The sequence below is a fragment of the Oryx dammah genome, unplaced genomic scaffold (genome assembly GCF_014754425.2).
Source record: "Oryx dammah isolate SB20612 unplaced genomic scaffold, SCBI_Odam_1.1 HiC_scaffold_7, whole genome shotgun sequence".
Taxonomy (NCBI): domain Eukaryota; kingdom Metazoa; phylum Chordata; class Mammalia; order Artiodactyla; family Bovidae; genus Oryx; species Oryx dammah.
In genome coordinates, this window is record NW_024070191.1 from 6,603,766 (window position 1) to 6,629,823 (window position 26,058).

Below are 26,058 nucleotides of genomic sequence, written 5' to 3' on the forward strand. Positions count from 1 at the left end.
TTAAAACAGGCTATTCACATTAGAAAATTCAGTGATTTAGACTTTTTAATTCAGTCATCCAATTTTAATAAATCATCTTAAGATACTTTACACTTCTGCTTTTCACCAGTTTGGGGGTTTTTTACTTAAGTTTCTAACTCACTGTCTGTGGTTTATAATATGATGTCTCTCAAACTAATTTCTTATGTCAAAAACATCCTTTTGTTTACTGCAAGTAATTAAATAAACCAAATGTTATAGTAGGACATTGCAATTCAGAACCAGAGGTATGTACCACACAAACTCAGTAAGTAAAGGTTTACAACAAGGAGCACCAACTATTAAAAAGGCTTGACTGTGTATAGGTAGAAAGAAGGGTAATGTGGTAGTAAGCTCCATTGACCAAATCCTGCCACAAGTCAGGGACGAGGCATTCACATAGAACCCACCACTTCTTCTCATCATTGTGACCCTATGAGTAATGCAGAATAGCCACAATGAGAAGCTACAGCTCAGAGAACACCACCACGTTACACAATCTGCATGGCCAACAAGCAGAAGTACCTAGACTTACAAAACAAAACAAACAAACAAAAAAGAATGGAGGTGGCCAAAGTACTGGAGTTTCAGCTTTAGCATCATTCCTTCCAAAGAAATCCCAGGGTTGATCTCCTTCAGAATGGACTGGTTGGATCTCCTTGCAGTCCAAGGGACTCTCAAGAGTCTTCTCCAACACCACAGTTCAAAAGCATCAATTCTTCGGTGCTCAGCCTTCTTCACAGTCCAACTCTCACATCCATACATGACCACAGGAAAAACCATAGCCTTGACTAGACGGACCTTAGTCGGCAAAGTAATGTCTCTGCTTTTGAATATGCTATCTAGGTTGGTCATAACTTTTCTTCCAAGGAGTAAGCATCTTTTAATTTCATGGCTGCAGTCACCATCTGCAGTGATTCTGGAGCCCCCAAAAATAATATCCACATAAAACCAAGTGTTGGTAGTATTTTATTTAGTATTCTCTCTTGAGAGTGCCAAGTGTTATTAAATAAAATAAGCAACTTACTGCAATGCTTTGAATTTAAAATAAACAATAAAAGCCTTATTGCGCTTTAATAATATCTTGGAATGAGGGGTTTAAAATTTGCTTGATGAATGCATTCTATACAGACGGACTTCACATGTTCTGATTTTTAAGATCATCCCTAGACATCTTTGGAGCAATGTCTTAATCTTTACTCTAGCTTATTCCTAATACTATATCCTATCCATAAAAGCCATAGCCAATCAGTTTATCACTAAGAAAACATATGACCACACTGTGCATTGGTTTTGAAAAATAAGACCAAGGGCTTCCCTGATAGGTCAGATGGTAAATAATTCGCCTGCAATGCAGGAGACTCCGATTCAATTCCTGTGCCAGGAAGATCCGATGGGGAAGGGACAGGCTACCCACTATAGTATTCTGGCCTGGAGAATTCCATGGACTACAGTCCATGGGGTCGCAAAGAGTCGGACACGACTGAGCAACTCTGACTTTCACTTTCTTTCATCCACAGTTTCTTGTATGATAGACTTAAAAAAATTACGACTAAAGACTTGGTAAGACAAACTTACTTTCACAGTTTCATGTATGTGTGTGTATGTACACACTCACGTATGTTTATACGTATTGAGTATTATCTCCTAGTCTGACATTGTTAAATTATTTTAACCTGTTGTTGTTGTTTAGTCACTCAGTCCTGTCTGACTCTTTTGCGACCCCATGGACTGTAGCCTGCCAGGTTCCTCTGTCCATGGATGTCCCAGTCAAGAATACCGGAGTGAGTTGCCATTTCCTTCTCCAGGGGGTCTTCCTGACCAGGGATCAAACCTGTGTCTCCTGCTTTGGCAGGCAGATTCTTTACCACTGAGCCACCAGGGAAGCCCTTTATTTTAATAGATTGCGTCATTTATTCTTCTGAACTTCAGGTAGTCCAGAGTGTTATTATTCCGTCTACAAATAACAAATAAAATAACTAACTGAAGCTCAGGGAGTTCAGATCACCTTTCCAAAGCAGTGACTCCAGGAACTGAAAACAGACTTCTCTAAATTAAAAAATGCAAAAAAGTGCCATGAATTTGCCACGAAAGTTTATTTATTCAGATTCACTTAGAAATTAATGAATTGGAGAATATAAAATTCTATTCAAGTTGATTTCAAAAGTAAAATAACATAAACTTTTTTCCTCACCATTAACCCATTTGGGAGAAGTTTAAACTTTATATGCCTCTAAAAGAGTCCTTATGTCGGGAGAAATTACAAATATATATGACTTGTAAAAAAAGAAAAAAATTCTCTACTCATATTTTATATCATAGTAGAATTTAATACCAAAAATTAATTACTCACCTAGAAAAATAAAATAATTATAGCTCTTCTCAAGATAGCACGGTCAAGTGCAAAATGTCCTGAGTCTTTGTTGAAAATAAAACCTGAGTATTTGCCGTCATTGTAGCAAGTTCAATGAACTTCTTGTTATTGCTGGATATGTTTGTCTTTGTAACCCAAGCAATGGTACCCAACAACTTGGCACTTAATCATTTTAAAATTAAAAGATTAAGTCCACTGAAAGCCTAATTATGAAAGCTGGAAGAAAAAAATAGGAGAAAAAAGGAGTGCAAATAATTTCAAGCTTAGTACACAAATAAACCTTGGAAAGGAATGCTTAATTAACTCTATGGTGTTGTTCTCCAAGGAAAGAATATTCATTTTCCCTAGGAAATTAGACTTTTCTGTAGTTAGATATTCAAAGACTAAAGAAACTTAATTGAGATTCTTAAAAGATAGTAAGCAGGACTTGTTGCTATGACTCCAACAACCAGCACGCAGCTTAATCAGCACCCATGGCAATCACTGAGAGGAAATGGCTATTTTAGTTCTTAGTTTTACTTCTAAAGATGCAGGGATCAAAACTGAAATTTGACCTAGAAGCTGTCATGGTTCTAAAGCTGCATGACAAAAGGTTTGGCAAGTGTTAATAAGAATAGGAAAACAACAACCAACAAAGCAGTCAGATTTCTCAAACCTCAAGACAGTAAAGTGCAGCAGACGAGCCAAGAGCCTAACAGCCAAAGATTACACCCAATGCCGTGATGGGCATGCTCACTGCTCTAATCTGTTGTCAGTGATCAAAGACGAGATGTCTTCTCATACTGAACACCCAGTAAATAAACAGTGAGCTACAGCCACTGGGATGGAAGAAGCAAGCCAGTGACCAAGAAAACAGAAGGACAAGCTGGACCTGAGGGCAAACAGCTACTTGCACCTCAATTCTGCCATCTGCACAAGAACTGAAGGATCAGGGTCAAGTCTGCTGGTGCTGCTGAGCAGTCAGAGGTAGAAACACACTGCCTGAACACACCTGCACCCAGAGTTTCGCCCACATGGAGCTCCACATATGGAGAAAGCCGCAGTAGAAAATGACAAGACATCCTTACAGACACCCAGTTAGTCTTTGGAAATCCACCTATCCAGAACTCTTTAATTATATAGTGTTTCATTTTAACTATGTTGCTTTGGGTCAGTCCCTTACACAGAAGATGGGAGAGAACTGAATGAGTCTTTCAACCTCAAGGATACAGTCTTCTTCAAAGATTCAAAGGGAGGGGATATATGTACATCTGTGGCTGATTCACTTTGCTGTACAGTAGAAACTAATACAACATTGTAAAGCAACAATACATCAACAAAAATTAATTAAAAATAAAATAAATAATGTTTTAAAATAATAAAAAAGATTCATCATTTTGAACTTTAAAAGCCAAAGTAAAGCAAAAAAAAAAAAAAAAAAGGAAAAAACAGAGTGGCAAAAAAAAAAAAAAAAGAAAGGAAATAGAAAAAAGGCCCAGAATTAGTGCAGCCTACAGGTCAGAATGTGAAACTTAAGGTGTTAAGAAAAAGGATCTTTCTTCTCTGCCCTTCATCTCATATCATGCACAATAAGTATAAAGATATGAAAAAAGGAGACAATATTGCATAATGCTAAATATTTAGGGATTTAAAAAACTTTTAAATCCTCTCATTATCATTACTTATCACATTCTTTGGTATCAAAAGTTTCAATTTTTTAATTGTCAACTTAATTTGAATAGCATAATTGTCCACTAAGTTATAATCTGTAATTAAATACAGTGAATTATTTCATTCATAATTAAGTGGATGTCCTAACATCTCTGAGTCAAATTTTTATAAATGTCTGATTATATCACACAGTCAATGGGAAACCGGATCTTAAGAGCTTGTTTTAAGGTTCTATTTTCTGGGGAGGGAATCTAACTGCATACTCTTAGTAAAACACTCTTTCATCCGGAAAGTTTGCCATCTTGCACAGTTTCTAGGGAGGACCACCTGGGTAGCAGGAACTAACAGAGCATTCCTCTGGACAGGTAGATCCACACAGCAATCCTGAATCCCTTGGGCTGACCTAAGTCATATCAGATCATCCTTATACTTATTGATGTGGGATATATGAAGTTTAGTTCATTAGCAATTGCCTGAATTGAGAATATTTTCAGTTTGTTTATGTTTGTTCTTGATAGCTTCTGTTCTCTCTCTCATCAGAATACCACCTTCCGGTTGGTATTCTAACAGAAAGTTTCTCTTCTCATTATCTCTTCTGATTCCTTCCTTTCTGCTACATCTGTAACTAAATCTGATAATTTCCCTATCGCTCCCTGGCTGAAAGGCTACAGTTGCATGCTCTTGCATTAGAACCATTTTCTCAATCCTTATATGAAGACTTCCACCTATGCTGCAGTGATCCAGGTTCTTGGACAAAAGAACATTTGCAAAAGGGTGCTTGGGGTTCTGGGCCGTGACTGAATGGAAGAGGAGTAATGATGCTTATGCTAAGGCTGAAGCTCCAATACTTTGGGCACCTGATGCAGAGAATCAGCTCCCTGGAAAAGACACTGATGCTTGGGAAAGACTGAAGGCAAAAGGAGAAGCGGGCAGCAGAGGATGAGATGGTTAAATAACATCACCTGACTCAAGGGACATAAATTTGAGCAAACTCCTGGAGATAGTGGAGGACAGAGGAGCCTGGTGTGCTACAGTCCATGAGGTCACAAAGAATCGGACACAACTTAGCGACTCAACGACAATGATGGGCTAGTGCAGAGGGAAATCAAATGAGGTAGCCAGGGCTCAGAGGACAATGAGTGAGTTTAGAGGTGGAGTGCCAGAGTGAGGGGCAGAGGGTGAGATGCTGTGACCAGCAGACCCTGCTTCGCCCACTGCTGGGCACCATTCTCAGGTGTTCTCCATGATCGGAAGCCCTCAGAGGGTACAATGGGAATCACACCCTCCGGAGTCTTGCATTGTTACTGATGCTGTAGCAAGACTGGTTTTAATTTAGACACTCAGCAAATCCCACTTAACAACAAAATCCAGGCGTGAGTTATGAGAACCTGTGTGTGTCAAGGGAGGGTGGGGAGGGGGGAAATGACTAATCCCGAAAGGGTTGAAAACACTCATGAGATCTGGGGGACATCACAGAAGAGCTGACGACGTGTTCTACAAAGGAACAGGAGTGGCAGGAAGTCAGTCAGCTGCAGCAGTCAGTCAGAGAGCGAAGCAGACAAATACCCTGAACATCAAAGAGGCAGACTTCCATGAGGGTGGCACCCCACGTCCCAGTCCAGAGGTCATGAGGGGAGGGGGAAAAATTCATAGCAGAGAGCCAGAGCGGGGAAGCAGACTCAGGTGGGCCCCGAGCACGCTCAGCCCACCTCCTTGGCTCTGGCCACACCTCCACCCCTCCTTCTGACAGAATCACACACGCCCAGGGTCCCGCATTCAGAAAACCTCCCTGGATGAATGCGGCCTCCATGGGTCTCTTCCATTCTGGACCGATGGCTTTAGCAGTCATTACATTAGTCCAGATCTCCATTATCTAATTTTCTCAAATTCTTGGATGGTTTTCTACGCGTGTGACTTTTGTATCTCCCAATTGATATGCAAGTACTTTTTAAGCAGAAATGAGAATCTGGGCTTTAGTCATCTTTTGCTGTCATGATGTGTAGAAGGGTGAGCATGCTTGGTCCAATCAATATTAAAATACACCTGAGAGGCTGCTGGTATTGGAAGGAGTACTCTTTTTAGTTTTTTACTTTCTTAAATTTTTTCAGCTTTGATGAGGTATAATTGACAAACTTGTATATATACATATGTGTGTGTGTGTATTTAACATGGTGATATAGATAAACATTGTGAATGATGACCATGATTAAGTTAATTAACACATCCATCACCTCACAAAGTTACCTCTTTTTCCATGGTGACAAGCTTAATATCTACTCTCTAGTAACTTCAAGTATATAATATAGAGCATTATTTTACTATGGAAGTGTTGGTGCCCTTCAGTTCAGTTCAGTTCAGTCACTCAGTCGTGTCCGACTCTTTGCGACCCCACGAATCGCAGCATGCCAGGCTTCCCTGTCCATCACCATCTCCCGGAGTTCACTCAGACTCCCATCCATCGAGTCTGTGATGCCATCCAGCCATCTTATCCTCTGTCATCCCCTTCTCCTCCTGCCCTCAATCCCTCCCAGCATCAGAGTCTTTTCCAATGAGTCAACTCTTCTCATGAGGTGGCCAAAGTACTGGAATTTCAGCTTTAGCATCATTCCCTCCAAAGAAATCCCAGGGCTGATCTCCTTCAGAATGGACTGGTTGGATCTCCTTGCAATCCAAGGGACTCTCAAGAGTCTTCTCCAACACCACAGTTCAAAAGCATCAATTCTTCAGTGCTCAGCCTTCTTCACAGTCCAACTCTCACATCCATACATGACCACAGGAAAAACCATAGCCTTGACTAGACGGACCTTAGTCGGCAAAGTAATGTCTCTGCTTTTGAATATGCTATCTAGGTTGGTCATAACTTTTCTTCCAAGGAGTAAGTGTCTTTTAATTTCATGGCTGCAATCACCATCTGCAGTGATTTTGGAGCCCCCCAAAATAAAGTCTGACACTGTTTCTACCGTTTCCCCATCTATTTCCTATGAAGTGATGGGACCAGATGCCATGATCTTCATTTTCTGTTGAGTTTTAAGCCAACTTTTTTGCTCTCCTCTTTCACTTTAATCAAGAGGCTTTTTAGCTCCTCTTCACTTTCTGCCATAAAGGTGGTGTCATCTGCATATCTGAGGTTATTGATATTTCTCCCGGCAATCTTGATTCCAGCTTGTGTTTCTTCCAGTCCAGCGCTTCTCATGATGTACTCTGCATATAAGTTAAATAAGCAGGGTGACAATATACAGCCTTGACGTCCTCCTTTTCCTATTTGGAACCAGTCTGTTGTTCCATGGTGGCCTTAGGTACAATGATTCTGTGATAATGATAATTTTAATATGAGGCAATGAGGTTGTTGTTATGGTTCAGTTGCCAAATCATGTCCAACTCTTTCCAACTCCATGGACTGCAGTACTCCAGGCTTTCCTGTACCTCACCATCTCCCAGAGTTTGCCCAAGTTCATGTCCATTGAATCAGTGATGCCATCCAACCATCTCATCCTCTGTCACCTCCTTCTCCTCCTGCCCTCAATCTCTCCCAGCATCAGGGTCTTTTCCAAAGAGTCAGCTGTTCGCATCAGGTGGCCAAGGTATTGGAGCTTCAGCTTCAGCATCAGTCTTTCTAATGAATATTCAGGGTAGATTTCCTTTAAGATGGACTGGTTTAATCTTGCAGTCCAGGGGACTCTAGCACCATAGTTCAAAAGCATCACCTCTTTGTCACTCAGCCTTCTTTATGGTCCAGCTCTCACATCCATACATGACTTCAAGAAAGACCATAGCTGAGACTATACAGAGCTTTGTCAGCAAAGTGATGTCTTTGCTTTTTAATACACTGTCTAGGTTTGTCATAGCTTTCCTGCCAAAAAGCAATCTTCTGATTTTCATTGGTATTTTTAAATTGTTTTACCTCCTTTGAGTTTAGTTATCACTTTACTTACCTCCCAGTTAAACAGGATGTATGTATCATGTTATATAAAAGGAATTTTATTAAGGTAATGCTGAGAAATGGTTGAAACTAAATAATAACACTCAGTAGTGATCTCTACTTCATTTATTCCTAAGGAACCAATTACTTAAAAATTGTGCCCTTATATTAATAGTTGCTCTGGATTTTTCTTTAGAGACTTCTCACCCTGAGTTTAATTTCTCATCTATAATTAACAAACAACATTATATTCTTCTTTGTAAATTTTTCTTTTGGAAGGAAAGAATCTATCAAACAGTGACAATAACTGATCTTTGTCATACAAAGATATACGTAGCATCTCATTATGAATTTCTGTTCTTTTTGTACTGTTTCATAGGAAACCTGAAGCAAGACTGCAGAAAACCCCCTTAGTATCCAACGTTCGTTATTTGTGCTTCAAATTTAGACTGAAGTAGACAGCTGACTTATCTCAATAACTGAAAATGTCCATTAAAATAAATACATTACTGTGTATCATTAGATTGGCCAAACAGTGCGTTCAGGTTTTTCCATAAGACAGTTAAGCATACAGTGCATGACAGAGGATAGCAGGAGGTGAAGCTGGAGAGGACCAGTGGGGCAAGAAGAACCGTGCTGGCATGGGTTGTTTGGATCATCATGTGGGGTGATTTGGGAGGAGACCAAAGAGGGGAGGTGACTGGCAGTGGGAAAACCACCCACATCGAGGCTGGAGCAGGTGAGGACACAGGACGAGACAGTGTGGGCTTTCAGACGTGTGATGACATCCACTCAACAAGGCCAGGCATACTGGAGTCATCAAGAAAAATAAAGAGAAGGAAGAGGGCAAAGGAAGAGAGGAGGGAGCCAGCCAGACTCAGGAAGGAGAATTCCATTTTGCAGGCGTTGAGATTGAAGCCTGCAAGGGGGGCAGCTGGGTGGACATAGCTGACCCTTGAGCACATGGACCCAGATTTATGTGCACATAGGTAACGCTTGACAGAGAAGGCAATGGCACCCCACTCCAGTACTCCTGCCTGGAGAATCCCAGGGACAGGGGAGCCTGATGGGCTGCAGTCCATGGGGTCGCTGAGGGTCGGACACAGCTGAGCGACTTCACTTTCACTTTTCACTTTGATGCATTGGAGAAGGAAATGGCAACCCACTCCAGTGTTCTTACCTGGAGAATCCCAGGGGAGCCTGGTGGGCTGCTGTCTATGGGGTCGCACAGAGTCGGACACGACTGAAGCGACTTAGCAGTAGCAGCAGCAGCAAGTAACACTTGAAATCCTGAGACAGGAGATCATCAGTTATTTTCTGGGGGAGAGTTACCGTAAACTGGTGCTCTCCAGGCTGAGACGTGACTGGTAGGATGGACAGAGGAGCTCAACAGAGACTTAGGCTGAGTCTCAGCAAGGCCCAGGAAAGGCAGCAGCACGGGGCTCAGCCAGCTTGATGGGGGACGGAAGCTTCTGGAAGAGCTAGTTCTCCAGGCTTCATCCTCAACACTGGTTGAACCTCATGTGAGAACTGCAGGTCCACCTCTCAAGCCCAAACTTTCTGATCTCAAATCTTGGCAGTGGGACCCACAAACCGGTACTTAGCATATTTTCCAAGTTATTCTATTCAGTCAATAGCCTTAGAGGCTCTAGAACAAGATGTCTTACAGAAACAGCCAGAGATAGTGATTTTACCATCATTATAGAGTTTGGGTCATCTCAAATATTGTAGACAAAGTAGTGAGTGACTATTCTGACAGGTTGTCTTAACAAACTAAAGAAGAATTTAATTCCATGTCATCTTACCTTCTGAATTCCTCAGGCACTCTTCCAGTCCTATCGGTTATACAGGTCAGGCCTTTAACTCCTGTTGAGATGTAGTTCTGTCTGTCTGCCATGTCATGAGAACTGGGGACAGAGTATGTGGCTTCGGATTATCTATCCTCATTCCCTCACCTCTTGTCAAACAGTCGAAAATAGAATGACCTCAAATCAGTCAGGTTGCAACCATCAGAATCTAATTCTTTTTTAAGGCCTCTAAGTTTCTAGGTTGAAACTAATTCTGTCCTTGACTTTAAACCCATCTCATTTACCCTATTTTTTCTTTGTTTTTCAATCATCTAAGGAGAAAGACCTATATTTTTGTAACCATAAATGTCAGCTCTCTTTCCAATTAAAAATAGTAAAATGAGACTTACACTTAAAGTTTTAATAAGCTAAAAGTTACATATTTAATTTAGAAATGTATCTTTCAAAAAAAGTGATAGTTAAGACTATACTTATTTTTAGTTGCACCATACCAACTGCGTATTTCATACAGTCAACACATTCTTGAAAAATAAAGCAACCTTCTGAACTGTTCACTACAAAACATTTAGTTTAGTGTGACAAGAAGATATTGAATAAAGGATTTATACATTTCAATTTATGACAAACTCCAACTTAAGTAAAATAAACAGTAATTTACAATAGCCTTAGAAACTTCAAATTGAAATTAAAATAAAGAAATACCAACTGATTATATTTGAAATTATTCTGAGCAGAGCTTACCCCAGCACTTTACTAACACACTTCCACCCAGGCATGAATTTCCACACTCAAATGTTTTCCTGTGAAACTAGTGTGACTATCTGGATGTCTTTACAGTTTTCACGAAAGCGTCGATCCTTTATCATATGTGATTCAGAAATTTGCTGTATGACACAGGGAACTCAAACCTGGTGCTCTGTGACAGTCAGATGGGGTGGGAAGTGGGAGGGAGATTCAAGAGGAAGGAGGTATATGTATACCTATCGCTGATTCATGATGATACGTGGCAGAAATCAACATAATATTGTAAAGCAATTATCCTCCAATTAAAAAGTTTTTAAAATAAAAGATCAAATTTTCAGAGGTCAACCTGATGATGTCTCTATTGTGAAACACATCTATCAGGCATCTCTTTTAGGAATGAGCTCAAGCAGCTGGCTCCCTCAGGTCCTTCTCTCCTTGAACAGGCATGCTCCTCCCTTGACTCTGACTATCCCCAATGATTTCTGTGAGCATTAGCATGCAGCAGAAGTGGTGCTCTAGAACCTACGACGTTCTAGGAGGTCTTGCAGCTTATAGAGGTCTTGCAGCTTCTGCCTAGGTTTTTTCCTAGAACACTTTTCCAGGGATGTACCCCCTTGGAACCCAGCCACCATGCTGCGAAAAGTCCAAGCCACTTGCAGGCAGCCCCACCTGAACTCCCAACCTGTAGCGAGCATCCACCGTCAGCTACAGGTGGGAGCCGCTTTAAGCGACCAGCCCAATCAAGTCTTCAGATGCCTGACCCTCGGCATATACTGAACTGCAAGACAGGAGACCTCAGATAAGAACTGCTCAGCAGTAAAGTCCACAGAACCATAGAGATAATAACAAATTGTTTTAATTCACTAGTTATAAGGATACATGGTATGCAGCAAAGATAACCAAAATATTAGTTTATCTTTCTCTGCTCAGGATCAAACTTTTATAATCTTCTAGGGAGAAGGTGGTGGCACCCCACTCCAGTACTCTTGCCTAGAAAATCCCATGGACAGAGAAGCCTGGTGGGCTGCAGTCCATGGGGTGGCTAAGAGTTGGAAACAACTGAGCGACTTCACTTTCACTTTTCACTTTCATGCATTGGAGACGGAAATGGCAACCCACTCCAGTGTTCTTGCCTGGAGAATCCCAGGGACGGGGGAGCCTGGTGGGCTGCCGTCTATGTGGTCACACAGAGTCGGACATGACTGAAGTGGCTTAGCAGCAGCAGCAGCAGCAGGGCATATAACATACTAGCGGGCTTCGCAGGTGGTTCAGTTCAGCTCAGTCCAGTCGCTCAGTTGTGTCCAACTCTTTGTGACCCCATGAACTGCAGCAAACCAGGCTTCCCTGTCCATCACCAGCTTCCAGAGTTTACTCAAACCCATGTCCATTGAGTCAGTGATGCCATCCAACCATCTCATCCTCTGTCGTCCCCTTCTCCTCCCACCTTCAATCTTTCCCAGCATCAGGGTCTTTTCCAGTGAGTCAGTTCTTCACATCAGATGGCCACCGTGTTGGAGTCCCACTAGTGGTAAAGAACTCACCTGTCAATGCAGGAGACATAAGAGACACAGGTTCAATCCCTGGGTTGGGAAGATCCCCTGGAGGAGGGCAGGGCAACCCACTCCAGAATTCCTGCCAGGGAAATCCCATGGACAGAGGAGCCTACAGTCCTCTGGGCTCCTGTGGTGGGCTACAGTCCATAGAGTCGCAAAGAGTTGGACATGACTGAAGTGACTTAGCACAGAAAAGCATGTAATATACTAGAGGCCAACTGACTCTTAAAAAGTTTCAACTAGTCGTTTAGCATCTTTAAAATATTCTTGGTTTGTTTCATGGAAATAGCTCAAGCTTATCTTTTTACATGTTTTTATTAATTATTACTAATTATTATTAAATCAAGATCTGAGCTACACAAATGTATAGAATCATGAACGACCCTTCATCAAACAAAAGAAAAAACAGGATCCCTAACGTCTGCATAATCCACCTAAAGATTATCATTTGCTTCTCCGACTTCAAATCCTGCCTCTCTGTACCTTGTTCATAACTACTTCTAGGGGGTCATACTTTCCTGAAGAAAAAAAAGTATGAATTCGAGATGATACCACATGTCATTATTCTTGGCTTAAATTTGCAAATAATTTTCAGATCCTTAACCAAGATCCTTTTTACGGAAACCGAACAACATCAAAATATTTCTGTCTGATGTTCTCCTCTTGTCAAAATTCGTGGACTCCTAGATCTAACACTGCAAGTTAGGATGTCACGCTTCACTGTTCTAATTTCAGGGCACTGAACATGTAAGGTGGTTGATATTTCTCTTCTTGCAGATAGTGTTTTTCCTCCTTCCCTTTCCCTCAACCAGCCCTCCACATACCTGTTCACCTCCAAACAGGTAATTTATTACATGGATTTACTGCTCACCAAAGGTTGGTGACCTTCTAACCTTTATTTTCCTTCTTACTCTTATGCTCTGATTAATTTCTCACTGTATGTTTCCAATTTACTGACATATGTGTTAACATGTTTAGCCATCACCATTTAATTGACATCTCAAAAACAAAATTTATCTTCTGTCCAAAGCATCTGGAAAATAAACCATCTGTTTTATTCTTTAAAAACTCTATCAAGGGATCTACTATATCCCCAATCCTCAAGGTTTCAAATCTCCAGAAAATGCTTCTTATTCAATCTCCTCTTTATCACTTAATTTCCTAATTTTAGACTTTTAATTAGAAATATCATTCATCCATCTTTCTTTCTCCATTTCCATTAGTGCTACTATTTCACCGCAACTGAACTAGACATGGACCATAACACTTCAGGATTACTGAGACAACTGGTTCTGCCCTAATTTATCCTTTATCTTAAACAACACTGCTCAATTTGTCTTCCTCAAACACTAATTTCACTACAATTCCTCTCTACTCAAGAATATTCCATGATTTCCTCTTTCCTATTATATACACTCTAAATTCCTCAAGTTGCTTTTGAAGGCTATCCAAAATCAAGTCTCATCCTGCCAACCCATTCTGTCAATCGTGTCTTATTGCTCCCTGAAATTCTTTCGGCTCTTCTCAGGGATCCATTACTCTACGTGGAATACCTGTCTCCTTCCTAAATCCTTCACATCCCTTCAAGCATCACCAGGTTCAGAGTCACTCCCTCCATGAAACTTTCCATAATATCTTCTGTATAATGTTCAACACCACTTTTTAAATACAACAAGGAACACTGAGTGATGCGGTGAGAGGAGAAATTTAAAATATTCCCCCACCTGTCTCACACCAGAGCCTGCAATTTCATAATTAGTGACTGTGCAGGTTCAAGTCAACCTTGCAGCTAAAAAATAAATATTCTTACCGATGAGTCAGTCCCATACTTTTTCAGTATGAAATATTTCATCATATCTTTTGTGCAGAGCAAAACTTGGGGGCAGAGAGGAAGCCCATTGCATACCTTGATAAGCTGAAGGCATCACTGAGAAAATAAAATAAAAGGAGGAAGCAAGGGATACTAAACCTCAATTTGCCTGCTTAGCAAATAACTTGTTTTTTGTTTTTTTTTTGAGAAATAGCCTTGTGCATTATACATATAACTATCAATTATTCAGAATATTTTGATTAACCAATTACTTTCATTCTTCCATGATGCTAGACAATGGATTTCTTCTTCTGAGTCAAGCAAGAATTGATGGCTATATTCACCCCCACAGCACCATCTTCCTTTCTTGAAATGATACATTTCAGTTGTCATAACACCAGGAAAAGATGGACTTACCCTGCTGGCACAGTCAGGCATTCAGCTACACTGCTTTCCCCCATATCCTAGCAATTTGGACTCCAATGCTAAATCCTCACCCCCCTACTACCTCTAAATAAAAGAAGTGCAAAGTAATGAAGTTCTGTGCTTTTCACAAGTGAATTAAAAGATGAGGAGAAAGATGACCTTAAGTGACCAAGTGTTTTCTCTCTCGTTTCTGAACAGATTTCCTTCCTTCCTTCTCTCATGTCGCCCGCCCCTCCTTCCAGGGCTCTTGCTATGTGTGGACTGCGCGTCTGGGTCTCTGTCCTGAGCTCTGGCCTCAGACCCTCACTCCCAGACCACCCATTCGTCCTTTCTTCTACCGCCCGGCCCGCTGGGTTCTCACCAGCTTCCTCAACCCACTCTTTCCTACTCGCCATCTGACAGCTCCATGAGCTTTTAGTGACCTCAGTCACAGTAAGAAAACGCAGTCCATTTATGGCAGAAAAAGGAACAGACAAATTTCAGCTGTCAGTTTACAGGTAGGATAGAGAAGTTCTAAGAGTCAGAGACCAAACCCAGTCTGATCAGAGGGGTTCAGGGGCTAACCTCACCTCCTCTCCAGGAGAACACTCTGCTGTAACCTGAGATCCTGTCTAATTTGTTGAGGTAAAAGCCAAGACCTACCTTCTTCATTATAGTTCGGAAACGCAAGCTGGGGAAATAATTAACTTCAAAATTATGTGCACCTTACCCTTGGATAGATAGTCCACTCAAGCTTAAGGTCACTCTTCCTGGAGGCTTTATGCAGTATACAAAATAGCATCTTACGCTTTCAGTGAAGTGAATAGATTACTTCACTGAAAGTCAATTATGTTGGTTTTTCCATTTATGAGAGCTTTTCCTATGTGTTATTCTAAGAAGAGTTTATATGACCATGTACAACAAAAGAAAGAAAGAGCCTGAAATTCATTCTGCCATGCTTGGGGGAAAAAGTGTTTTATCTTTCCCTTTTAAATGGAACATTTTCCTTCTGTTTCAGAAAACTTTTTAAAGACAGCTCATGCTGCAGATCATTTGCAAGACTAGTTTATTCACAGGCCCTTAAAAATAGGACTTTTTAAAACTTTTCCAGAGTCATGCAACAGACTATGAATGTCTTGACCACAATTAACATTCATAGGCAAAAATGTCCTCAGCTTTCTCTGTCCTCCTTTCTTCTAAGTTGGCCAGCGTCTATAAACTCCACCGATTAGCAGTCAGAGCACCCCTACCCCTCGAGCCTGTGGGAACTTAGGAATTTCCACCCGAGCACGTCAATCTCCAAGGCCTCCTTCACTCTGGAAGAAATCCCTCACAACAAAGGACAAGGGAGAGGCCGGGGGAGGGGCGTAATGGACTTGGCCGAGAAGAAACGAGAACACTAGCACTGAAGGGTCAGTCCGGGCTGCCCGCCGATCCCTAATCAGCACGAAAAGCGGCCGCGCCGGCGGCTCCTTGGACCGCGCCTGCGGGATGCGTGGTTCCAGCCCTCCGCGCCCCGCGCGCGGCTCCGAGCTCTTCTCCCGGGACGCCACCTCCTCCGGCACCGGTCCCCGCACCGGGTTCCCCCACCCCAGCCACTCACACCCAGGTGCCGCCCCTAAACTCCAAAGCGGAAGCGGGGGCGGGGGGCAGTCGGTCTACAAACTTGAGCGGAGCAGCGCGCGCGCACCCCAGCGCCCTGGGACCTGGACCGGGTCGCACCCCACTCCCACTGGCCCGTCTCACCCCGAGGCAGGTCAGCCTTCAGCCTCAACTTGCAGCCTTTTGCGCAACGATGGCACTCGGTGGAGGCGGAGGCTGGAAAGTGTCCCTCCTCGCCCTGCCCCGGCACCTTCCAGCACGCAAACCCGTGCGAGTGGAAGTTGCGCGAAGTCCCCACTCCCCGCGCCCCGTCTCAGCTTGCTCCTGGGGCGCACGTGGGGACAGCCCCCCAAGCCTCGAACTCTGCGCCCCCCGCGGCGACCCCCTCTGGACCGCGGTCCTCCCCCGGCGCCCACCTCCGAGTGCCACCCCGTTCCCGCCGCCTGGCTCCCGGAGAAAAGTCCACAGGCTGTTGGGGGGAGGTGTGCAATCCCAGGCCGGCCGGCCGACACCCGCTTTCTTCCCGAGGCCGAGCCCCGGGGCGCCCCGCGGGCTGCACACTCACCCATGGCGCCGCGTCCCGCTGCCCGGCGGCCCCTCCAAGCGCTGGCGGCCGACGCAGCGCGGGCCCGAGAGCTCCGCGCGCCTCTCCTGCTCCGCGCCGCGCGAGTGACAGCCTCGCCCCTCCCAGCGGAGCCGGCTCCCGGGGCTCCTGGCACCCGGCGGCCGCGCAGACCCCTCCCTCTTCCCACCTGCTCGGCGGACAACTGGCTGTGGCCTCGAGGTTCCCGCCGCTCCCCTCCCCGGCCCCCTTTCCCGCCCTGATCACGTCCACTTGGCCGGCCACTTGCAAACACCTCCCCCTGGAATACGTTGAATACACATTACACGCTCGCCCCGTCTCGGGGCACACGGATGACCTGGTAGCCAAGATCATAACCCGTAACCTGGAAACCCTAACCAGGAAAGCTGATTCCAGAGGAGTTTGATAGGATGATTTCCCTAAAAATCTTCTCTTGCTTTCAATATACTAGTTTTTCCCTTAATAACAATGTTAAGGTAACAGGAAGAGAAAATTCTCATGAATTTATATCTCTCTTCTTTCTTCTATGTTACATATGTTCGTTTCTATAACCTGGCAAGGCTGTAAAGTCCCTCCCCACCACACACACATCACAATATGCAAAAGTCACCTGGAAAATAAATGACTCAGTGCAAGGACCAGTAGATGCTGCTGGAAAAGCACTGGGCTTGCCAACTGGGAGGACGAGGTGGTGGTTCCTGCTCTACTACTAACACAAGGGGACTCAGTTTCCTAATTTGTAAAATGAAAGATCTGGAAAAAGTGATCTCTAAGGTCCCTTCAAGCTAAAAAAAAAAAATTATATAATTCTTTGGGTTATTGGCCTAGTTTCTTACAGGATTCATACTGGAGAGTTATTTCAGTAAGTCAGTCCCCGAAGTGTCTTAAGCTACTTTTTCATACAGGACACACCCTAAAATACACAAATCTATGCCATAAACAGCAGAAGAATGAAATAAAGTGCATGGTTACTAACTTCCAGGAACATTGCTAAATAATGGAGAAGACAATATGAAAAATAATTTAAGAGCATGTTTGGCAGAAAAACATGAAGAAATGCTGAGCACACCATTAACATGGCACAGAAATGTTTGCACAGCTATTCTTCACGTGATGGAAGAGACACACTCCTGGAAGGATACTGCAAATGCATTTCAGTTAAATGGAAATAGAAAGTTGTTCTTATGGGTGGGGAAAGGAAGTAGTTGATAACAGTGTTCAATATCCCGTTGAGAAATGCATCACCCTTCTGGAAACTGACTAACATGAGCTGTGACTGCAGCAAAGAATAAACTTATACTGGATCCAAGAAAGATAAATGATGAATGTTTGGAGATTAATTCATAAGTACAGCTTTTGGGGACAACCATGATAGTGTGGTCACTCACCTAGAGCCAGACATCCTGGTGTGTGAAGTCAAGAGGGCCTTAGGAAGCATCACTATGAAGAAAGCTAGTGAATGAAGGTTATGGAATTCCAGTTGAGCTATTTCACATCCTAAAAGATGATGCTGTTAAAGTGCTGCACTCAATATGCCAGCAAATTTGGAAAACTCAGCAGTGGCCACACGACTGAAAAAGGTCAGTTTTCATTCTAATCTCAAAATAGGCAATGTCAAAGAATGTTCAAACTACCACACAATTGCACTCATTTCACATGTTAGCAAGGTAATGGTCAAAATCCTTCAAGATAGCCTTCAACATTACATGAAACAAGAACTTCCAGATATACAAGCTGGATTTAGAAAAGGCAGAGAAACCAGAGATCAAATTGCCAATAATTGTTGGATCATAGAAAAAGCAAGAGAAATCTGGAAAAACATAGATTTTTGCCTCATTGACTACACTAAAGCATTTAACTGTGTGGATTCTCCACAACAAACTGTGGAAAATTCTTAAGGAGATGAGAATACCAGACCACCTGACCTGCCTCCTGAGAAACCTGTATGCAGGTAAAGAATCAACAATTAGAACCGGACATGGAACAATGGATAGGTACCAAATTGGGAAAGGAGTAAGTCAAGGCTGTATATTGTCACCCTGTTTATTTAACTTATGTGCAGAGTGCATCATGTGAAATGCCAAGCTAGATAAACCACAAGCTGGAATCAAGATTGCCAGGAGAAATATCAATAACCTCAGATACGCAGATGACACCATCCTAGTGGCAGAAAACAAAGAGGAACTAAAGAGCCTCTTGATGAAGGTGAAAGAAGAGAGTGAAAACGTTGGCTTAAAACTCAACATTCAAAAAACTAAGATCCTGGCATCTGATCCCATCACTTCATGACAAATAAATGGGGAAAAAATGGAAACAGTGATAGACTTCATTTCCCTGGGCTCCAAAATCACTGTGGATGGTGACTGCAGGCATGAAATTAAAAGACACTTGCTCCTTGGAAGAAAAGATATGACCAACCTAGACAGAGTATTAAAAATCACAGACATCACTTTGCTGACAAAGGTCCATATAGTGAAAGTTACAGCTTTTCCAATAGTTCCGTATGGATGTAAGAGTTGGACCATAAAGAAGGCTGAGCACTGACGAATTGACGCTTTAAAACTGTGGTGCTGGAGAAGACTCTTGAGAGTCTCTTGGACTGCAAGGAGATCAAACCAGTCAATCCTAAAGAAAATCAACCTTGAATATTCATTGGAAGGACAGATGCTGAAGCTCCAATACTTTGGCCACCTGATGCGAAGAGCTGACTAATTGAAAAAGACCCTCATGCTGGGAAAGATTTAGGGCAGGAGAAGAAGGGGGCAAGAGACGACAAGATGGTTGGATGGCATCACTGACTCAATTGACGTGAGTCTGAACAAACTCAGGGAGATCGTGAAGAACAAGGAAGCCTGGCATGCTGCGGTCCATAGGGTCACAAAGAGTCAGACATGACTGAAGTGACTTAGCATACAATACATATATATCCTGTTAGTTTTCTCTGTTGAGCCCTGACTAATACAATTCACCAATTAACTGGTCATCATAAAGGGATCAAAACACAGTAACAGATAAAAGTTGCCAAGGACCAATAAATGTTTATGGATAACATTAGCACATTTTTATTGTCCTCAAAGTTATAATTTTTTTCATATTTAGTGTCTTTCTAAAACAAATTTTAAGATATTTCTAAGAGTATTTGACATTGATCTAAATGAAAAATTAGGAAATATGACCATGATCCATAATTTTATCCAAGAGTGATAGGTGACATAGTACATTATAAATTACCACATGTACACCTTATATAAATAAGCACAACCAACACCATTTTACAAAATCACACAAAAAAGTTTAAGAAATCACTGAAGCCCTTTAAAAAGTAAAGTGTGAAAGGCAGAAGTTAGAATGATTTGTGTGAGAGGAAACTTAGATTCTGCACACAAAATAAGCTCATTAAACAACATGCCATTCTACAGGCCCCAAAGGATATGGGGAAAGTTAAGAAATTTCATTTTCAATCTATTGTGAAATGTGGTCCAGTTACCAGAAGCAAATGAGTCGTAATTTTTTCCACCAATGAAGCAGTTTTGTATGTTGCTCAATTTACTTTAGATATCATAAAGATAGAAATGATTTGATAATACTTTTCTAGTGTGAACAAAACTATATTTCTCTTCCAAACTCATAGTACTTTGGCAATTTTTTGTTGTTTCTTTGTTTTTAGATTATTATCCCATATAAGGCAGTACCGAGTACTGAGTAGAGTTCCACGTGCTACACAATATGTCCGTATTAGTTATCTAGTGGAAATGGCAACCCACTCCAGTGTTCTTGCCTGGAGAATCCCAGGGATGGGGGAGCCTGGTGGGCTGCCGTCTATGGGGTCATGCAGAGTCGGACACGACTGAAGCGACTTAGCAGCAGCAGCAGCAGCAGTTTACATATAGAGGTGCATATAGTGTGCATGTCAATACCAATTTATCCCTCCCTCCCCTTAGTCCTTTGTAACCATAAGTTTGTTTTCTACATCTATGACTCTACTTTTCTGCTTGTTTTGTTAAACAAAAAAAAAAAAACTTTCAGAATTCCCAGAAAGAAATGAACATATCTGAAACATAAATTATTTCAGGATCTCAGAAACACAGTAGTTAAAATGCAATTAAAATCAGATCTACTCTTAATGTAGAAGAAACAGACCTCCCTTACTTATCTAGCGCTCCTGCTGTGAGCTCCACACTAAGGAGGTTTGCTGTGTGTGTGTCCATGGAGCCAGCCTTCAAAGCCCCTTTTAAGCCACATCACCCCAGTCACACCTCATATATTTCTTTAATGAAGATAAGCACTTTCTAGTTTCTTTATTCATTTGCTTCTTTGGAGAAGCCTGGTATTATGTTTTTACTGCAACATTTCAATTATGATACTATCTTTTATGTCGATAGACCTAAATATGGTTTAAATTTACCCTGAGTCCTTTCATATGGGTAATCAGGGCAAGGAGTGACATGTGTATGAGAACATCCAAGTCTTATCAGGATGGATCTCCTGGAAAGGTCAGATCAACCATAAATAATGGTCAAGTATTGTAGTACTTACTATGTGTGGCAGAAAGTGAAGAACTAAAGAGCCTCTTGATAAAAGTGAAAGAGGAAAGTGAAAAAGTTGGCTTAAAGCTCAACATTCAGAAAACTAAGATCATGGTATCCAGTCCCATCACATCATGGCAAATAGATGGGGAAACAGTGGAAACAGTGTCAGACTTTATTTTTCTGGGCTCTAAAATCACCGCAGATGGTGATTGCAGCCATGAAATTGAAAGACACTTTCCTTCCTTGGAAGGAAAGTTATGAACAACCTAGACAGCATATTAAAAAGCAGAGACATTACTTTGTCAACAAAGGTCCATCTAGTCAAGGCTATGGTTTTTCCAGTGGTCATGCATGGATGTGACAGTTGGACTATAAAGAAAGCTGAGAGCTGAAGAATTGATGCTTTTGAACTGTGGTGTTGGAGAAGACTCTTGAGAGTCCCTTGGACTGCAAGGAGATCCAACCAGTCCATCTTAAAGGAAAACAGTCCTGAATGTTCATTGGAAGAACTGATGTTGCAGCTGAAACTCCAATACTGTGGCCACCTGATGCGAAGAGCTGACTCATTTGAAAGGACCCTGATGTTGGGAAAGAGTGAAGGCAGGAGGAGAAGGGGATGACAGAGGATAAGATGGTTGGATGGCTTCACCGACTCAATGGACATGAGTTTGGGTAAACTCCGGGAGTTGAATTGGTGATGGACAAGGAGGCCTGGCGTGCTGTGGTTCATGGGGTCACAAAGAGTCGAATATGACTGAGTGACTGACCTGAACCGAACTATGTGCTAGGTCCTTTGCATAAACATCGCATATGTCGGTCTTCCAAGGACTCTGAATCCAGTGCATTATTACTATTAATTTACAATTAATAAATTTTAATTTATTTACTACAGTTCATTAATTGTAATACATTTATACATGTTTCTACATTTCTAAATTCTGCTAATTTCTACATGTGGAAGCCAAGTCAGTGCAGTCGTCACCTAACACAGTGAGGCTCAGATCCTTCAGCGACTCACAGGTCTGGGAGGGACCTATCAGTGGCATTCTTAGCAGAGCTCCAAGGACAAGATCCAAACACAATGGTGAAATCTGAATTAGGGAAAGAAAGAAGTTGTCCTGAGACCACCGAACAGTGCTAGTAGCTTTTGATTCTGTAAACTGTATGGCGAACATCTGGACCAGAGTTGAAAAAGACAACAGCATTTCAGAGCAGCATGGGCTGTCAGAAGCCATCTGATTTACAACATACGATTCCCCCACCACCATTTCATCTTCTATTCAGAGGCCAAATTTATCATCCAAAACACATGAATCTGGTTATGTAATTTCCGATTTAAAATTCTTCACCTAAACGTTAACATAAGTAAACATTGTACGATTATTTTTTACTGGAGTATAGTTTATTTACAATGATGTGTTAGTTGCAGGTGTACACCAAAGTGTATCGGTTATACAAATGTCCACTCTTTTTTAGATTCTGTTCCCATTTAGGTAATTTTCTGATTTAAAATTCTTCACCTAAATGTTAAAATAAGATAAACATTGTGCAATTAATTTTTACTGGAGTATAGTTTATTTACAATGTTGTGTTAGTTGCAGGTGTACAACAAAGTCAATCGGTTATACACAAATCCACTCGTTTTAGATTCTGTTCCCATTTAGGTCATTACAGTGTATTCAGTAGAGTTCCCTGTGCTATACAGTAGGCCCTTATTACTAATAAGGCATTACTTTTGATCACTCACCTAGAGCCAGACATCCTGGAATGTGAAGTCAAGTGGGCCTTAGAAAGCATCACTACGAAAAAAGCTAGTGGAGGTGATGGAATTCCAGTTGAGCTATTTTAAATCATGAAAGATGATGCTGTGAAAGTGCTGCACTCAATATGCCAGCAAATTGGGAAAACTCACCAGTGGTCACAGGACTGGAAAAGGTCAATTTGCATTCCAATCCCAAAGAAAAGCAATGCCAAAGAATGCTCAAACTACCACACAATTGCACTCATCTCACATGCTAGTAAAGTAATGCTCAAAATTCTCCAAGCCAGGCTTCAGCAATACGTGAACCATGAACTTCTTGATGTTCAAGCTGGTTTTAGAAAAGGCAGAGGAACCAGAGATCAAATTGCCATCATCTGCTGGATCATGGAAAAAGCAAGAGAGTTCCAGAAAAACATCTATTTCTGCTTTATTGACTATGCCAAAGCTGTTGACTGCGCGGATCACAATAAACTGTGGAAAATTCTGAAAGAGATGGGAATACCAGACCACCTGACCTGCCTCTTGAGAAAACTATATGCAGGTCAGGAAGCAACAGTTAGAACTGGACATGGAACAACAGACTGGTTCCAAATAGGAAAAGGAGTCCATCAAGGCTGTATACTGTCACCCTGCCTATTTAACTTATATGCAGAGTACATCATGAGAATCGCTGGGCTGGAAGAAGCACAAGCTGGAATCAAGATTGCCGGGAGAAATATCAATAACCTCAGATATGCAGATGACACCACCCTTATGGCAGAAAGTGAAGAGGAACTAAAAAGCCTCTTGATGAAAGTGAAAGAGGAGAGGGAAAAGGTTGGCTTAAAGCTCAACATTCAGAAAACGAAGATCATGGCATCTGGTCCCATCACTTCATGGCAAATAGATGGGGAAACAGTGGAAACAGTGTCAGACTTTATTTTTTTTGGCTCCAAAATCACTGCAGATGGTGACTGCAGCCATGAAATTAAAAGATGCTTACTCCTTGGAAGCAAAGTTATGACCAACCTAGACAGCATATTGAAAAGCAGAGATATTATCTTGCCAACAAAGGTTTGTCTAGTCAAGGCTATGGTTTTTCCAGTGGTCATGTATGGATATGAGAGTTGGACTGTGAAGAAAGCTGAGCACCGAAGAATTGATGCTTTTGAACTGTGGTGTTGGAGAAGACTCTTGAGAGTCCCTTGGACTGCAAGGAGATCCAACCAGTCCATTCTAAAGGAGATCAGTCCTGGGTGTTCTTTAGAAGGACTGATGCTGAAGCTGAAACTCCAATACTTTGGCCACCTCATGCGAAGAGCTGACTCATTGGAAAAGATCCTGATGCTTGGAGGGATTGGGGGCAGGAGGGGAAAGGGACGACAGAGGATGAGATGGCTGGATGGCAACAGCGACTCGATGGATGTGAGTTTGAGTGCACTCCGGGAGTTGGTGATGGACAGGGAGGCCTGTCGTGCTGCAATTCACGGATCGCAAAGAGTTGGACACGACTGAGCGACTGAACTGAACTGAACTGAACTGAAAATAGATAAAAGCTATCTATTTTATAAACAGTAGCGTGTATATGTCAATCCCAATGAACCTATTTGCAAAATAGAAATTGAATCACAGATGCAGAAACCAAGGTTACAGTTGCCAAGGGGAAATGAGTGGAGAGAGGGACAAATTGTAAAATTAAGAAAACATTTGAAACAGCATAGAGGGGATGTGATGCCATGGCGGTCCTGCAGTCAGCTCTCCAGTCTCAGCTCTCGAGGCGGTCATTCCTCACAGCAGTCCCCCTGTTAACCCTGCACATCACTCTATGTGCAGGCATGCTCAGTCACTTCAGTAGCTTCAGTCATGTCCGACTCATTGTGACCCTATGAATTGTGGCCCACCAGGCTCCTCTGTCCATGGATTTCGCAGGGAAGAATACTGGAGTGGATTGCCATGCCCTCCTCCAGGGGATCTTCCTGACCCAGGAATCAAACCCATGTCTCTTTCGTCTCCTGCACTGGCAAGCAAACTCTTTACCACTGGGCCACCAGGGGACTCTTTACCACTGGGCCACCAGGGAAGGCATCACTGTTAAGGTTCCTGTAATTTGCATGTTTTCTCTCTTCTCAGACCTTTGAATATGCTATCCTTTTGGCTTAAAACTACTCTTTCTCCCAACCAATCTCCTCTCCTACTTTGCTCGGTAAATATCTACTGTCTGGATTTTGCAGCTTGGATTCAGGGGCAGTTCATGACCTGGAGATTTGGACATACCATCTAAATGCTCCAAGCACAGCCTGTCCTCCCATCACAGGAACTGTAGCTTCATTTCTCAGTGCCTGTGTCTCTCTTAAACTACAGGCTCTGGGAGGGCAGGAACCAGGGCTCTTCTCAGTACTGTGCACCCAGCATTAGGCGTAGTGCTTGATGCATAGTAGGTGCTCAACATTTTAACAGAAATTTCACACACACACACACACAATCTCTATCACAGACACACAAGATATTTTGATTTGATGATCTCTCATCCTCCAGCTTTCATATAGGAAAACACCGCTGCCCAGAAATCTTAAGTAATTTGGTTTAATTCATGTTTTATTAGTGCTTTATAAGCACAAATCTCAGTCCACAAATTCCAATGCACAGAAAAAGTTTTATTTTCTAAAAGTTAATTTGACAGCAACTTAAATTTAAATTCCCTTAGAATGGATGGCAGGCCACCTGACCTTGAGGGTCCCAAAGTGTCTCCCCACAAGAGTACTGCAGAACCCCTGGGGTCTTAGTGCGTTATTTTCAGAGCCTGCACGTGGGCTCTCAACCGTCCCATTCTCTGTGAGTCCTGCCAGCCAGCCAGCTCTGCAGCAGCCATGCCCACGCTTGGCTGTGGTTTCTTTGGAGAAAGAAAGCGCACTGAAGCTGAGAGTCCTGCCTCACCAAATGCACTGCCTTGTCACCTGGCCAGCTGCTCTGGCACACAGCAACACCAGATCCTAACTGAAGTCTCCTCCACCCACTCCCAAGCTCCACCTGACAAAATCTCTTTTTTAATATTGGAAAAAGCCTTTTTCTCTCCATATTTCTCACCAAGGAGTTCTTTCTTCCCACTTTCTTCTCTCAGAGCGTTTAAACGTTGGGCTATAAAAGCCAGGAAGGGAACAGAACTGCAGACAATTTTAGCTTTCTGCTTTTGTGAGTTGGAACCCTTCTGGTCCAGTGAACTCACAGGCGTTTTACACAGAGAAACGAACTGTATCACAACACTGAGAAAACCCAGGTGGAGCTCTGGCCTCCAGCGAGCTAGACCCAAGACTCAGTTATGTCA

At 42.4% G+C, this 26,058-nt stretch overlaps 1 protein-coding gene across 1 annotated transcript in view; it reads right to left on the reverse strand.

Annotated features, from left to right (window-relative positions):
- LOC120865833 (neuronal membrane glycoprotein M6-a) overlaps nucleotides 1-16,666 on the reverse strand; it is a 251,422-nt gene extending 234,756 nt beyond the window's left edge. Inside the window, exon 1 of the mRNA XM_040243231.1 lies at nucleotides 16,449-16,666. Coding sequence (XP_040099165.1) covers nucleotides 16,449-16,452 — 4 coding nt within the window. The 5' untranslated portion in view covers nucleotides 16,453-16,666. The remainder of the gene's footprint in view (nucleotides 1-16,448) is intronic.
- Nucleotides 16,667-26,058: the final 9,392 nt, after the last annotated feature.